Source organism: Anopheles merus, chromosome 2L (assembly GCF_017562075.2).
Source record: "Anopheles merus strain MAF chromosome 2L, AmerM5.1, whole genome shotgun sequence".
Classification (NCBI taxonomy): Eukaryota; Metazoa; Arthropoda; class Insecta; order Diptera; family Culicidae; genus Anopheles; species Anopheles merus.
Genome location: NC_054083.1, coordinates 30,148,359 through 30,164,496, shown reverse-complemented (window position 1 = coordinate 30,164,496; position 16,138 = coordinate 30,148,359). Strand labels below are relative to the sequence as shown.

The 16,138-nt window shown below is 49.9% G+C and overlaps 2 protein-coding genes across 11 annotated transcripts; both read right to left on the bottom strand.

Annotated features, from left to right (window-relative positions):
* Positions 1–100: 100 nt before the first annotated feature.
* LOC121593914 (nuclear factor NF-kappa-B p100 subunit-like) lies at positions 101–12,233 on the bottom strand. 9 transcript variants are annotated; one of them, XM_041916694.1, is made up of 10 exons: positions 12,172–12,233; positions 10,911–11,128; positions 4,868–5,359; positions 4,146–4,778; positions 3,958–4,062; positions 3,169–3,873; positions 2,824–3,091; positions 1,340–1,805; positions 651–1,250; positions 103–574 (listed from the first exon to the last, which is right to left on the bottom strand). In XM_041916694.1, exons 2-10 carry the CDS (start codon positions 10,954–10,956, stop codon positions 470–472), a joined length of 3,420 nt encoding a protein of 1,139 aa, XP_041772628.1. In that variant the 5' UTR covers positions 10,957–11,128; positions 12,172–12,233; the 3' UTR covers positions 103–469. The 9 variants fall into 9 exon arrangements, with proteins under 9 accessions (XP_041772622.1, XP_041772623.1, XP_041772628.1 ...); XM_041916695.1 differs by having other exon boundaries at positions 12,202–12,221; XM_041916692.1 differs by lacking the exon at positions 12,172–12,233 and adding an exon at positions 11,816–12,160.
* Positions 12,234–13,274: 1,041 nt separating this feature from the next.
* LOC121593919 lies at positions 13,275–15,333 on the bottom strand. Of its 2 annotated transcripts, XM_041916712.1 has the most exons (3): positions 15,117–15,333; positions 14,819–15,035; positions 13,275–14,748 (listed from the first exon to the last, which is right to left on the bottom strand). In XM_041916712.1, the coding sequence occupies exons 2-3, from the start codon at positions 14,966–14,968 to the stop codon at positions 13,828–13,830; spliced, it is 1,071 nt and encodes a 356-aa protein (XP_041772646.1). In that variant the 5' UTR covers positions 14,969–15,035; positions 15,117–15,333; the 3' UTR covers positions 13,275–13,827. The 2 variants fall into 2 exon arrangements, with proteins under 2 accessions (XP_041772646.1, XP_041772647.1); XM_041916713.1 differs by lacking the exon at positions 15,117–15,333 and having other exon boundaries at positions 14,819–15,106.
* Between the last annotated feature and the right edge of the window lie 805 nt (positions 15,334–16,138).

Here is a 16,138-nt window from a genome sequence, read left to right as displayed (position 1 = left end):
CGGGTAGGTTGTAATTTACTTGTTATATACTTAGCAATAAAATTAAGATTAACCGGAATACCGAACAGTTTCCGAAACGGGTTTTTCTGTTGCTTTTCCGCACTCTCCCCGCAAGCGCCACCGAACGCCACCGTGTCATCAACTGTCCGCGCAGCACACCGCAATGCAATTCTTCCCGGTCACGTTTGCAGTAATGCTGGCGGGAGCAACGCGTGATATCACCACCACCGCCACCACGATTGGATTGAACAGGTCGACTCGGTTTTTTTTTCCAAGAGTGTATATCTCGGATGTATCTGGGATGTAGTTGTACGTAAAATGTAGCAAAAAAAAGGTACAGTAAAAGCGTAAAATAGTGTGTTGGTGTGTTGCTACAAAACAAAAACTCCGCCACAGGCTGTCCTACCGATGCTTCCAAACCAACCAAAGGAGGCAAATCACAACAACAATCATCATCGCGCAATGCGTATCACTTCATCCGCCGGCAGATCATCTCGTCGATGCTGCGGATGGGGTCGCGCAGCTCCAGCACGCGCAGCATATCGATCAGCCGGTCCAGGTGGAGCTGCTGCATCTGCAATGTTGCAACCGCACACACACGAAGCGTTAGTTAAAGTTTACAACCGTTGTGAACGGTATCCAGCACTCACCTCGAAATACCCGAGCAACATCCGTGCCGGGCTGGGCGCCTGCTCCCACACGGTAAAGAATGAGTGAAAGTCGAGCAGCGAACCGAGCTCGCGCCAGCCATTGCCCGCGTCCAGCAGCCGGCACAGCTCCTCCAGGCACTGCTCGTCGAGCAGCGTGTCGGGTTCGGTTCGAGCCGGGCCACTGTCCGACCGCTTGGTGGCTTTACGCTGCGGTTCCGCTTCCGGCTCATGCTCATCCAGCAGTCGCGCAACGGTTGCCCGCTCACCGTTGATCAGATCCATCGAATCGAGCACGTTGCTGGACGGTGCCGATGCTTCCCTCTGCTCCTGCTCCTCCCCTTCCTCATCCTCGTCTTCCTCCTCCTCTTCCTCCTCTTCCTCCTCGTCGTCTTCTGTGGCATCAATCTCCTTCTTTACCTCCTTCTGCAACCCATCCGGGTAGTGGCGCAACAGTTCCCGCACGATCAGCTTGTTGTTGCCCTGCCCGGTGTGGCTCTTCGCGTCGGCCAGCTGCAGCGGCGTGTAGCCAGCATTGTTCCGCTCCCGACCGAGCTCCTCCTTCACCTCCTCCAGTATGTAGTGCACGATATCGAGCGCATCCTGCCACAAAAAAAAACAGAAGAGAGAAAGCAAAAACCCAATTAGAGCGTCATCGCTTCCAGCAAAACACCTTCCACCAAACCGCGTACATTGTCGACCGCAATGTGAAGGATGTTGTTGCCGTGCTTGAGGTCCTTCTCGCGCACCGACGCTCCCGCCTCCAGCAGGATGCGCGTGATCTTCAAATTTCGAGCATACACGGCCGCCTGCAACGCGGTCAACCCGTCGTCGTTGGTGCAGTCGAGCCGCAAACCTCCCGGCTGGCCGGGCCGCTGCTGCAGCAGCAGCAGCCGCACCATATCGGGCACATTCTCGACGACTGCCCGGTGCAGGGGCGTGTTGCCACGGTAGTCGCAGAAGTGCAGCTTTGCGCCGGCCGCCAGCAGCGCCTTCACGATCGGCTCGCTGTTGCACGACACGGCCAGATGGAGGCCGGTTTCGTTGCGATCGTTCGGCAGATCGAGCAGCTCCTCCGCCAGCTGGTACTCGTGCAGCAGCTCGATCAGCTTGCAGGCGATCGTCGTATCGTTGCGTCGGATTGCAGCGTGGAGGCAACTGCAAAAAAATAAAAAATAAAACACACACCAGTGTAAATCAAACAAATCCCATCTTTAATCGTTGCTCTCTCGCAGTCTAGTTACATCAACAAGGGGGTGAACGAGGGGAGGACAAAACGAAGTACGACAAAGTAAAACAGGAATTCTCTAACGACTACTGCACGATATTTAATCTTGTTCGCAAGACGAGGGGGAGAAAAGGGAAGGGGAAGGGAAGAGATAATCTTACAAGCCGCATCCAACCGAAGGCATAAATCTCATCGTCAATAATTAAACAGCATATCATTATTGTTGCACCCTGCCTGCTGACAGCAGCGGCAAGCGTTCCAGTTTCGGAGGCTTGAACAATTTTTCCCGTCGTGGGACACCAGACAATTCCAGGGAATCCAGAATATCCGGTTTTCCCTACCCGGCCCCGGCCAAAGCCTAAATGAAGATACTGCGGAAATCCCGAATATATCGGAAAGCGTTCGGAATGCTTCAAGAAAAAAAAACCCAATGTGCCGAGATAGAAACTCTTCTCTGCAGAAGTTCTGGCAGCATTCAAATCATCCACAGCCAATACCCAAAAGAGTTTGGGGAGTACAGATTTCTCAGGCGGAATCCACCAAAAAAGCGGTTACCGGGACACAGACACGACACACCAACAACCGTTTGAAACAAATAATTTATTTACATTTATAAACTCTGCAAATGTTAAAAAAACAGTGACAAAAAACAGGACAGCATCGGTCACCATCGGTGCTCCTCGTAATGACTACTCCATTGCTGAGGTTCGAACCTAAACCACACAGACACACCGACATAGCACACACACATAAGTACATCGAGAGATAGAGAGGTGGGAAGAGAGAGTTAGAGAGAGAGAGAGAGAGAGAGAGAAAGAGAGAGAGAGAGGAAATGCCCCCTATTAGGCCACAAAATCAATCAACCGATCGGGCGAACAATCGAATATGGAGTGCAACAATGATGGAGTGTCTGCAGAAAATGGTGTACTTTCTTTGCAACCAACTTACTTGAGCTGCTGCTGATTGGCAGCGGTCCAGTGGGAGGCCAGCAGCTGCCGCGAGCGATTCACGTCCCCGGCGAACAGTTTGATCAGGGCGAGCAGCTTGCGCAACATTTCGCCCTGCCGCGAATCGTCCCCGGACGCGACCAGATCGGCAATCGCCCGTCCCAGCACACTTTCCGTATCGGTGGCGCCGCTGCCAGCCGTTTCTGCGTCCGTCTCCAGCTTGACCAGATCCTGCTGATTGCCGATCTCTTGGATGAGTTTGTTGAACTCTGTCGCACGAAAGCAGGTAAAAAAAATCGTTCGTTTAAAAGAGTGTCACAGAGAGTAGGAATAGTAGTGCGCGTACCTTCCGAGTTGCAGGGAAAGTCGCTCGAGTCGAACGCTACGTCGGACGCGATCGTTGTCGGAATGTTCAGTATCTCCTGGATAATGCTGGCCTTCGTTAGCTCCTTGGAGATGGTGGTGGTGGAACCGATGCCGCTCATAATGTCCGGATGATGCGCTGAGGTCGTGAGCGATGTGGTCGACGTTGGTTCTTGACCTTCCGGAATGGCACCGCCGCCAGCATGATTGGCCAGCATTGGAAATGGTTGATGCAGGGGCGGTAGTCGTGTAGTTGATCCTGAACCAATAGCACCACCACCACCACCGCCACCACCTCCTCCTCCACCACCACCACCTACTCCAGCGGGTCCAACAGGCCCGTTCGGGTCGTTCAGGATGACGGTGGGAATTTCGGACGACACATTGCCCGAGCTGATGCGGAGCCGCTTGCGCGACGCACCACTGGCAGCACCAGCCCCCGGCACCACCATCATGCCGGGCCGCGGTTTGTACTTGAACAGTACCGGCTCGCTCTGGCACCGGTCGCGCGGCCGGAACAGCTGCATCAGCACCTCGACCGGCTCGGTAATGTCCTTGTGCCGGTACGGTGGCGTCTTGAACGCGATCGCATACTGGTGATGGACGTCCGCCTCGGAAAAGATGGCCATCTCCTGCCACACCTCCTGGTCGTACTCGTCCAGCTCGTAGAACCGAATCTTGATGTTATCTGTTACAGTGGTATGGGGGAATTTAGCGTTCACTTCTTCCGGAACGTTGAGAGCACACTGCTACACAACAAGCGTTCACTTACTTTTGCACACCTTTTCGACAAACATAAACACCTCCTCGCCACCGTCCACCCCGCTGACGGTGGTGCTGAGCCGGCAGATCTTCAGCTCGCCCGTAAGTGCACTTTCTGGAAGATAGAGCACACGATCGTCGCCATCAACACACACCTTCCCGTAACTCCGCCACTCAGAAAACCCTTTAAACACTTACTCATATTGTTGATGGGGTTCGTGTAGACCGGCTCACAGATCGGGACCCAGCGGCCCGTACCCGCCTCCACCCGGTACGCCCGGAAGCACAGGCACACCTGATTGAGGTTCATCGTGCGCGCCATGACGGCCGCCTCCTTCTGCATCTGCTGCTCCTCGCGCTCGGTCGGCTCCCGGTTCAGCTCGCACAGCCGATGCTTGCGCAGCTTCTTGTACAGCTCCTCGGCGATGAACTTCTTCGCCGTGTGTATGATGCCCATACCCTGGAAGGTGGCCACATACTTGCCGTCCCCGCCCACACCCTCGGAAGGTTCAGCCGCACCCGCGCCACCCACATCCAGATCGTGCGGATCGATCAGATCCAGCTCGCCGGACTTGATCACCAGATGGTGCGAATGTGGGGCGCGCCGTTGCGGATCCACCTGATAGAGGGAGCAGCGCACCTTCGCCTCCCCACTGTACCCACGCAGCTCAACGGTCGGGAACGTTTTCTTCGACTTCTCCGTCCGGCTGCCCATCAGCGAACCGTGCGTCCCGTGCATCTCCGACTGGTAGCGGAAGCGAAACTTGTCCACCGGCTGCTCCAGGATCACCAGATGCGGCTCGCTGTAGTTCGGTTCCGGTGCGGCAAACGCTGAAATGGGGACAGAGCACACACACACCACAGAGTGATCAGATGTTCGAGGAGGCACGTTTGCTTGTGACACCGTCACAGTGTCTTACCTTCGTTCGACGATGTGACGTAGGTGAAGGTTTGCGCTTGCAGATGCTCCTGGTCGAGATTCAGCAGCTGCGGTGTGTAATAGTGATGCTGCTGCTGTTGAAGTTGTTGATGTTGCTGTTGATGTTGATGTTGTTGGTGCTGCTGCTGCTGCTGCTGCTGCTGATAACCCATGCCAGGATAGTTCATCGTGCCGGCGCTACTGGAAAGGTTCAGGTTTTGCAGCGTATAGGAAGCACTCTGATCGCTGGCACTGGACTCCGGGGACATGTTGCTCGCCCGGCTGTTGGGCGATGCGACCGACGACGGTGACGATGGCGATGCGGACGATGACGATGGCGAAAGCGCACTGGCATAGGTGCGACCCGGGCCGAGCGTAAACTCTCCAACACTGACCACTGCTGCTGCTGCCGACGACGACGACGACGGCGACGGTGTGTCCATCGACAGGACGGTGTACTGGATCGGGGACGTGCCCAGCAGCTGTTGTTGCTCTGGAAAAAAAGAAGAAATAGGCGGGAAAATTGGAAACGGTTGGTTTTCAAAAAAGAAGGTCGTCGTGCACCGGAAACCCAGTGAATCACGATCCGGCTTTTGTCGCACGCGGTTTGGGAAGCGCGACCAGCACACCTCTGTGGGCCACCTCCACTCTTGCACTTGCAGCTTGGCAAAACCCACGAGCTACCCTGCGGTTCCCTCCCCCCTCCAGGCTCGCAAAGAAGACCCGTACCGCTGTACCTGTTTGCAAATGGTAGGGGGAAGCGATGTCCAGCAAATGGTGTGGCGGCTGCTGTTGAAGCTGTTGCAGCAGTACATCCAGCGCGACAGGCCAGTGCTCTAGCGACATAATACTGCTCGCTCGACGTGCTAGTACTATTGCTGCTGCTGCTGCATCCTAACCGTAGCGGTGCCGACACGCAACTGAATGATCGCCGGCGCGCGACTCTGAGAGACTCGCAGCCCTCACGAGGGCCGCACGCGATCAAGCGCTAAATCTTGTTCGCTCGAGCGGGGCGAGTCGAAGCAGTGAGAAGAACGGAAAGGGTTGTAAGGGATATATTGAATGAATCCCGAGAGACAGAGAGAGGGCGAGACAGTAGAGTTCTCAAACCGAACCCAACAATAACTGGCCGTAGCTTCTGATCCCTTCAACAAACAGTGGGGCTTCTTGTCAACAGAAGAGGAAACAGATAAGGGACCCGCAATCGATTTGCGACCTGATATCTTACTGATAAGGCACTCCCCCCCCTTATTCTCGCCTTCTTTTTTACCTCTACCCAGCCGGATCTCACTTCCAATTCATTCATGCCTATGCCTGAACTGATATCGAGGTGCCCGCTTGCGCGAACAAGTATGTAAGTCAATAATAGTCGCGATAACATTCGCCTTTCCCGACATTCGAACAGTACGTGCCTCCGTTGTCGGGCATGGCTTTTAATGCTATTTTTTGTGCTCCACATGAACGTCATCAGGGCCGCGCGTACAAGCCTGCGGATTACACTGGACGTCACTGTGAGTGATCCTGCTGCGCCCAATGCTCCAATTTTAGCAAACCCCCCTCTTTTTGTGACGTAACCGGGATTCCTCAAACAAAGTCTGGAAGGAGCCTCAAAATAGCTCACACGGAGAAAGCAAATACAGTAAAATAGCATGCAGCCTTCTAGAGGACGTTCTAAATTTAGGCACGCTGCTGTGTCACAGCTGTGCCCCGCGATGAGTCACAGTGTCATCCCGCGAAAGCTTTCGAAGCGATAGACGCCCGAGATGCCTAACTGAAGTTTAACTCCAACTCATCAAAACGTGGTACTTTTCGGGGCAAACGAACACAAGCTACTTAATCCTGCCGCGTATGACGTCAAGAACGGAACGGGTTGCCGCTAATGATCGTAACGCTCCAATATCCGAGAACGAGAGGACGCATATCGAGCGTCCGTTCGAAATTAACGTCATTCGAACGGATCCTGCCAGCGTCGATGTTGATCACGCGATGATCAAGGGAAGCAAAAGTGCGTCGAACACGGAACGGCGTACGCAGCATCACCAGTCCTCTTATGCATCCATTATACTGTGCACTTGATGGGCGAGCCGTTACGCGGTGAATCTGGCGGACTTTATCAGTGAAAACGAGTTGAAGACCTGCCGATAGCCTTGTGCGACCTTCACCCAGTGTAATCGTTCGCGCCAGCAGTAAATTAGCACTTTCAGGCGCAGTTGCTTTGTTTTGGTGAATTATTGGTTCGTCCTCTCTCTCTCTCTCTCCCATTCTCAAACAACACACCGGCGGTTTGGAGTTTCAAATTTAAGCTAAATGTTTCGTTTACCGGTGGGACCACCGGCAGAAACACCGGGCACAGTGGGTGGGTGTTGTTATTTTCCATAGGTTTCATCGGAATGACGCAGATCAAGCAGCGTCGTGTGATTGCTGCTGGTGCTGGATGCCACCGAAACGGAATACAACTCAATCTGGCGTCATTCGCCGATACTTTCTTTCTCCAAAAATCTGTCCAGTGACGCAAGCAAGGACTTGTGGCTCGTTGGAACCATAACTTGTTCTGTCTCTATACCGTTTATGCTAATGAATGGAATGTTTGATCGCTGCAGTAAACAAAAATCTTGTATTATTTTTCGGCTTATTTACTAAATGGAATATACAGTAAAAAATTACCAACTACTAAATAAATATAGATTAATAGGAAGAAAACAAAATAAAGATCGGAATTATTTTTTCTTTGATTAAATGCTCTGAAATAATTTGAAAAACTTACATCACAAAACACGTGAGAAAATCTTTCATCTTGTCTTTCCCGTTCCCTTTCAAACCAGTTTTTTTTTGCAGCTGAATTAATCTTTAAAGTTTCCTCCACCAGCAACCAAGTGCAATGGAATGGCAAATTAATAATGCTTCAATCATTTCCTATTAGCACCTTCATTAAATTCATCGCGCGTGAGTCAACTGGGGCCGGATTTTCCCCACCGTCGATTCTGCTGAGCACGTGGTTTGCGCGAATACTCCCAACAACAGCAACAGCAACAACAACAACAACAAAAAGCGAAAACAAACAATAATGCTCACACGTACCGAACAAAAAGTAAAATACTTTGCAGTGGCGATAAGAAAGTGATAACATTAAACACTTTAATGTTATGACAATTTTCGGTTAGCTCTTCTCCTGCTCGCAGCACTGAGCTCATGCCCAACCAATCGTAATGCAACTTCGTAATCACAAAACGTCATACTCATCTCACAAAATTACCTTTCGCGCCTAAACTGCCGGCCTCCGACACTGCACCGAAACAAAAAGGGGAACGGGGTAAACAAATGGTGTACAGATCGCCACAACCGCTTCGTACGATGGCCGAGCCACAACAACAACACACACTGTGCCGCATCTTCGACCTACCGTCAAAGGAGTGCGCAGTGTCTTCGGATCAGGACGAAGAAGGGGGTGGGGGGATGGAAATTAACAACCACTCAGCAGCAGCAGCAACAGAAACGATGACGACATTCTCGCTTTATACTGCTTCTTCATCTTGTTCGCGGGTTTACGATCGTCACCGATTTGTGACCATTCTGCAAACAGTGGCCAAACCGGTAAGCGTGCGTAAAACCCACCCCAATCGATAGGAAATTGTCACTATGGATGTTGGCGATTTAAGTAAGGGGACAGTTTTGTTTTATTATTGCTGGGTTTGGCATAAGGATTGGCCCGGGTGGTAGAAGTGTCCATTCCCACAAAGATCGTAGATCGATTCCTTTCTGGATAAGGGCTGTACACACACGGGAAGAAGAAAAGAGAGCCTTCTTAACCCAGGAAGGCACGTGAGTTACCCTTTGACGTCAAACACACACGAATCGCGTATCATCAGCCGACTTAAGAAACAGGAAACGTTCAAGAGGATGCATTAGCTCCTATCAAATCTCGCTCTACTAGGGTAGCTTATAAATTCAAGAATTCCGACAAGGCAAGATTCGTGTGAAATTTATAAGAGGTTCAAATTGATCGGGTCTTTGTACAGTTGCGAAATAAAGTAAACTGGTGCTACTCAAGCAAGATTTTGAGGGCCGGGAGAGTCTTTCTTTAAAGATACATTTATATATAACTTGAAATAATAGTCTCCATTAACATTTAGAAGAAGAATTCTACAAAATATTGGAGCAGCATAAGTAGCAAGTTATTCTTGCAGTAGAGTACAAAGAAATTGACTATGTACATACAATATTTGCCGAAAATAAGCGATCATTTCAACGTCTAGTATCATTTCTAATGCAGTGAATAACTAATTAAATCTTCTCAACTCTATAATGATGAAGATGACCCAACTTTTTTCCCTTCAGAAGAGTGAGATAGACGAATTATCTAGTGATAATATGTTTAATACATTTAAAATTAAAATTGTACGTTACAAGTGAAGACTCATTATCAAAGGACGTATGATTTAATAACTGGGGAATAAATTATACTTAAGAAACTACTTATAGAGTGTAATTATCTGTTATCTGACATCATCCGTGTGCTTGTTAGGCATCTTTCTTAAGCTATGCAAAGACTGTGTGTTTGGGACGACTAACAGTCAAAGAGGTTGGGAAGTCATCTTCATTTTTGCCTGGACACCGAGCAGACAACGCACACTCTTAGCAACGCTAAAAGGACCTTAAAAGATCTCCATTCGTGCCTAACTTGAAAGAGAAATCGCTCTTGGCAATTTATGTTTCTTTTCTTTTAGCACAACAACCGTTGTTGGTCAAGGCTTGGCCTGTACTAATAGTTGGCCTTGGCTTTCAGTGACTTACTGATTGCTCTGTGACTTACTGATTACTGATTGACGACTGTACCAAGAGAACAGTCAACCACGGGACATTTTAACTATCACCTTTAGTGTAGCCAGAGTCCCAACATACAAGTTAAAGATCCAGACGAACGATCCCGAGATCTTGCAACTAATAATACCCAGTAAATTGAAATTCCTCCAAGTAATCCTGCTCAATTATGGCCAATCTTATCTGCCCCAACCAGCCCACTATGTCATATGCTTCACATCGCTGACGAATCATCATCGTCGTTCGTCAGTCATCGAAGCGATTGCTCTAACTCGTTCACCCGAGAGGGAGGATGGGGATCGCTGAGGGGCTGGGCGCGAAGGCGCGAAGGTTTAAAAACAGTTGGGAATTCCCCAGCAATACCAAAACAAGATCCCGCGGATCGCGGAGCAGCATGGAGCTGTGACCCGGCACCGTGCAGATGCCGCCCCCCCTCCCTCCCTCCCTCCCTGATCACCACCGCTAGCACGCGTTGGGGCTTTCCCACTGATCGAACGCGCGTACCGGTTTATTCCCCGACCCGTCACCGATTGGACGCACACACGCGCGTGCAAAGAGTAACAGAGCCACGCAAAAATACAAAGCAAACGGCTGGTGGACGTGCTTTTGAGACGCGCGTGTCGCATACATAATGAGAAAGTTCCCCCTCCCCATTAACCCAAACTCCACCCGACTCCGGGTAAGGGATGGCAGAGCGGCAATAAAGCCGAGAGAACGAGAACGCGCTGCTGCTTTTCGTATGCGGAGAGTGCATTGTGAGCGATCATAAAATGGGAGGAAGCAAAGTTTATAACGCGCCGATCGTGCGCGACCCGCGATCGCAGTTGACATCGTTGACACGTCACGCTGGTGTTGGGCGATCTCGCGCATGACACACTGTTGATTCATCACACGTTTGATGTGTTTTGGGAGTGTGCAAAACAAAAGCTCCCGGCACAAGAACAAAGAGCAGCGCGCAGTGACCATCAATAGCAGTGCGGGGGCTGCGCCATTGATGGGCTTTCGTTTGCAAAACCCCCCTCCAATCACGTACCCGGCAATCAAACACACACACACAGTCACGATCACAAAAGCACGACCGTTAGGGAGCGAATGGAGCGGCCGACCGATTTCCAATGCCGACTGCGACCGGCGCGCAACTGCTGCTACGGTTTGCTGGGCTCTTCCTCTTAGTACTAGTACTACTACACCATCTATTACTGCTATTACCAAAACACATCACTTACCGTACAGCTCATGCCGATAGCTGTCCAAATTCAGCAGCGTCGACATGTTGCTCTGCTTTCGCGCACTGGTTTGCAAGCGATTTACACTACATACACACCACACAATAATAATAACAAATCCGTAACACTCAACACACACACACACACACACACTAGCACAAACACTGGGTTTAGTACAGGTTTGTATGCAGTTCTGCTCGAAGCGGCTTAGAAAATACCTAGAATTAGAACGGGCAATGCACTAACTGTGTACAACTCGCGCACTTTAGATAAGATATATTGAACCCACAAATGCGTTTGTTATCTTCCCTAAAGCGCATTAGTTTTTTCATTGGAACTCAAACACACACACACACACATACACACACACACACACACACACACACATACACACGGTCGGCAACAGGTTGCCACCTCCGGTTGGAAGTGCAAAAACAAAACAAACGTAACTGCATCCGGGCCTGTAACTGCAGCCCTTCTGCTAAGACGTCACTCTCAAGGTCAGTGCGGTTTTGCTGGAGCAGGAAAAAAAGACGGAGGTTCGTTTTGCTTTCCTGTCTTGCAAGAAGGCAACCACTGCCGGTACAATCTCAGTTGGCCCAGCTTTTCTAAAAACCGTGCACCGTATCGATAGAAAGAGTGAGCTTGTGCACCGTGTATCACCGGAGAAATACACGCACAAATCAAACACCGTCAAACAACAAACATGAAACACACACACACACACACACACACTATGGGGCCCTCTTCTAATTGCACTTTTGGACGGGTTACGTTCGGCGGCAAATGATCACAATCACTCTACGGCGGCCTCTGCTGTGTTTGCTAACAAAATGCCGATACACGACACAACACAATCACTTGTGGGGTGGGAGTGGGTTTGGGGTTTTGTCGTGTTCTTGCACCTTGCTGACGACAGCAGACGCGGTTCTGGAGAAACGCAATAGCACCTTTACCGTACCACCGTGCGGCGCATCCGCTCCGGAAGGCTCACATTAGTACACTGGTTGGTGAAGCTGAGAGACAACAGGCGCGCGCGAGAGCGCACTCAATGGCTCTGATCGATGTATGAGTGTGTGTGGAGCGCGATAAACCACCAACACTACCCGCCACCATCACCACCAATCGCTGCTCAGTGCATTCTCGACCCCTTAGCATCTTCTAGCCTGTCCCGCTCCCAACCCGAAGGGGGTTGGCAAAAGAAAAGCTGAACAGTTTTAAAGAGATGTTTTTTTTTGTTCAACCCTAGCAACTCCGTTACCAACGCAACACTGGAAACAAAGCGACAGACCACAATCATACACGCACACAAGGCACAGCGCAACTACCAGCTGCAGCGGTGGGGGTACACTTCCATGCGGCCTATCCTCCAGCACACTTCAACTCCCTCCACCGACCGCGGTCCAAGATATCTCGTTCGTAGCAACCCTCCCCACTCCTAACAGCGGGCGGCGGCGGCAATGTTCAGCGTGTGTGATTCCCCGCACGGAACGATCTGTTGTTTTCGGGATATTCGCGGGTGAAGCAACAGGTTGTAGTGTGTGTGTCTGTATGTTTCAGCGTCCGTTCCGTCATTTCAAGCGCTATTCTAATCAGCTGCCAAACGACGGCACGCACCTCGAAACCGTTTTTGGATCGTCGGCATGCATGCGTCATATCTGTAACGATTTGCTCAAACGTTCGACTCACAAATTGAAGGTGAGAAATGCACTGCAATCCGATCGAGAATCGCAAACTGCATCGAAAAGAAGGGGGTGTGTGCGCGTTTTTTTTTTTCGGAAAAGCCCATCAGGAGCCTGTATACCAAAAAAAAAGTCGACTTCTCACACTGCAAACACGTGTGTAATTAAATTGTGTGATTCCGTATGTTTCATTCTGCATATTATAGCAGATCGCTAATACGTGTGTGTAAGCTATAACTACCAATAAAAAGTACACGGTGAATAATTAAAATCATAACCGCGTCTCACGAATCGGCCCTCGCTCACGTGTGAGGATGTTTAAGCGTTTGCACATTGCAGCAACGCACTGCGATTTCGCGAGTAGCGAATGTGTTGCGGTTCCGGGAGCACTAAAAGAACTACTCACAAAGAGCATCTGGTATCCGAAGGCAACACCTTTCGCTTATCTGCCACGCACAGTGCCAAAGTCCGTGCCATATCGATGGCACCGATAATAGGCGGCTGTTACAACCCTGGGTGCTGCCAAACACCGGACATTCCTGCGGTCGAGTAGTGCACCAGGTGAAAGTAAGTGCGGCTTGGCTTATCACTAGGCGTGCTTTACAATCTTTCGCTATCTATTCTTACGCGAGCTTCCTCCCGTTTATTGTTTCTTTCACATAAACACTAAGGCAATCATTTTATGTTTCTTCCAGTGCTGCAATCTTCATTGCCTTTTGCTAGCCTTTTATTTCGGTAGTTTGACACACTGTTCGTGGTGTCTCTTTGTCCGTGCTTAAAAATGTTCATCTCCAGCTTCCACCCTACGTCATGGCTGCTACGTTGCTCTGCTCCCAAACTCTGCTGTCAAGGGAACGGCAAAAAAGTGTAACTAAATGTGCAGATCAGTTTGAGGAGATTTCTAATCGATTGCAAGGCTATCTGCGACGCTTTCGAATTCCTATCATTTGCTTAACCAAAAGCGATAATCTAAGAATGTTTTAAAAAAGACGATCAATAACATATATGAACCGGGTGCAAACAGCTACGTACTAAATGTACCTTTTCGAGTGGTCTAAGGCTAAGTTTTAACCTTCCGTCCAAACAAGTTCATCCAATTGCTATAGGAATGCATGTCGTATCTGCATACATTAATAGGTAGTTCTAACTTACTAAACTCAACGAGAACACATGACTCGTCTTCAAAACAAAGCTCTTAAAACCTAGTTGCTACTCGTGGTAAGAATATGCTCATGCTACAACCACTGGCTAAAGGACGATACGCAGATGGAGTTGCGCCGCTTCATGGGATTGCTTGGCAGGACAAGCGGCGGCATAACCTGCGGCATGTTATGCGTCAAGCCGTACCGGTTCACCAGCTTGTCGTCCACCATGTCAATACGCAAACTTTCTAGCACCTTTTGCAGCCGCCGCTGGCGCAGCGCAGTCTTTGACGGAAGTTTCCCGTTTTCCTTTGGTGTGGCGGCGTGCTTGTCGTCCACCGGCTGAGAACGGGCTTCTGTGCCGGTACCGGGAGTTCGCTGCCCTTCCTTTGTCCCTTCCTTTGGTGTTCTTTTAACTTTCTTCGACGACGATACTGATTGCTGATTTTCCAACCTGCTTCTCTTGCGCTTTTTCCGGACCAGCTTTTCCGCTGTTTCACCCTGACTGTGCGATTGGTTGACCGTAGGGGTGGCCGTACTCAGCGGTTGCTGATCGTTGGCGGCACCTCCGTCGCTGATTACTTCCCACGGTATGGCGATGACTTTATTTTCCAAGATGTTCTTCAGGTAGGCTTCATCCTCAGCTGGATTGAGCAGATTTTTCTGTACGCAAACCATGCCCGAGATTTTGTCCGCTTCGGTAGGTGTAACCGCTAGCTCATTCCTCGCTTCCTCGGGTGGGGGGAAGTAATCGTTTTCGCGCACTGTCACAGGACCCAGCTCAATGTCAGACGCTGGTTCTTGCTTTATGGCCGCCTGGTCTGGATTGATCGACTGCGTTTGCTGCGACGCGAATGCTTCGCGAGTGACGTTTGAGGGTGATTCCGTGTTCTTCAGGCGCCGTCGCAGTACGCTGTCCGATTCGCTAGCAACCATCTTGAAGCGATAGGCCACATTCAGCTGCACGACGCACAGCTCGCAGATCCAGAACGGCAGCCCATCGTCCTCGTTTACCTGCAAAAGGGGCACCCAGGTACCGTGTCATCGTTAGGTTCCACGCTGGAAGAGGTGTATCAGCGCTTACCTGCAGCTGCGTCACGTACTGCAACTTGTGGCGAATGTGGTTGATAGATGCGACGGTGCACATTGTATCGTCAATAGTGTTGGTATTGAAAATGTTCCGCGCACCTTCCGCCAGACAAACGCGACACGGGTGTTCTGAGCCGTCGAGCATCTTACCACAGCTGTTGATGGCAGTGCCCACTCAATGCTCTTCGTCTTGTGGGCAATATCCACAACACCTTTATGGGAAAGTAAAGCACACGAAGCTATTAGGCACGGTACACTGAACAGCTTTTCACTGGAAACCAGCTAATACTGACCTTTTAATGCGAGAAATACGCGATGGCAGTGAAGACTAGTCGAAAGCAAAGTGCGGTATGACGCTTGTAAACAAATGCTTTGACGTCCCATTATGACGTATTGGGCTGAACGGGCCTTCTAGGCGTATTGATTGTTTGCTCCTTTCATTTCATTCAAACTGACCAGACTTCTATGCAAATAATTTGTTCTGTATTACTATCGAAACTACTTAAACTAAAACGAGTTGTTACAATGCAGCTTCTACAATTTTAATGTATTTTTAAACTCCATCGCTTCAACGGTCGGTGTGAAATATTTCAAAACAGTTGTTTTGCTTGAAAATAAAACAAGTTGTCAAACTTTCTTTCCCGCTCGATCGTGCGTTACACACCGGGGAGAAAGTGGGTAACGCTTTGTAACGCGATATGTAATGCAGCAGAAAATCGTTGGAATGAGTAGTATTTTGTGATTGTTTAACAATTTCTATTGAAAACAGTAATACTGAAGCTTTTTTTCCCTGTTCTTGCTAGCCAACAAAACATACAACATTTCACAGCATTTTGTCCCTAAACACGTTACATCGCAGTAGGTCAATTTTGCGCTCCCTGTTGGATGGAAAACATGTCAAACGGAAGCAGGACAATCGAACCAAACACCTGCCCGGGAACAGTGCGTCGTTATTTAATTACCGAAACGGTAGTAACAACACCAACGTGACCAGAATGTCCACCAACGGCTGGATCCACTGCAACATTTGCTTTCATTCGTTCGAGAGAAAGGAGCGAAAGTTTTACCATCTCTCCTGCCGTCATGTTCTTTGCAAGCCGTGCATGGCCAAAACGAGTAGGTAGCGAAGGCAGTGGCATACACACACAAAGACATTTTTTAGTTGTTTGTTGTGGACTTACTTTTTTCCCTCTCTTCACTTCTTCTCTTTTCACAAACGCTACGTATAGACCGTGGAACGATGTGTCCGCTGTGCAAAAAACCGTTGGAGCGCTTCACCGAGCTGAACAACCAGGCGAGAAAGGACGAAAACCGG

Bases quoted from the DNA above. Each gene is read 5' to 3' on its own strand.
- LOC121593914 (XM_041916687.1), bottom strand. From the start codon at position 11,886: ATGCGCCGCACGGTGGTACG. The intron at 4,779-4,867 runs GTAAGACACTGT...TCCCCATTTCAG, and splicing joins CGTCACATCGTCGAACGAAG to CGTTTGCCGCACCGGAACCG. The intron at 4,063-4,145 runs GTAAGTGTTTAA...TCTATCTTCCAG, and splicing joins GAACCCCATCAACAATATGA to AAAGTGCACTTACGGGCGAG.
- LOC121593919 (XM_041916712.1), bottom strand. From the start codon at position 14,968: ATGCTCGACGGCTCAGAACACCCGTGTCGCGTTTGTCTGGCGGAAGGT. The intron at 14,749-14,818 runs GTAAGCGCTGAT...CCCCTTTTGCAG, and splicing joins AGTACGTGACGCAGCTGCAG to GTAAACGAGGACGATGGGCT.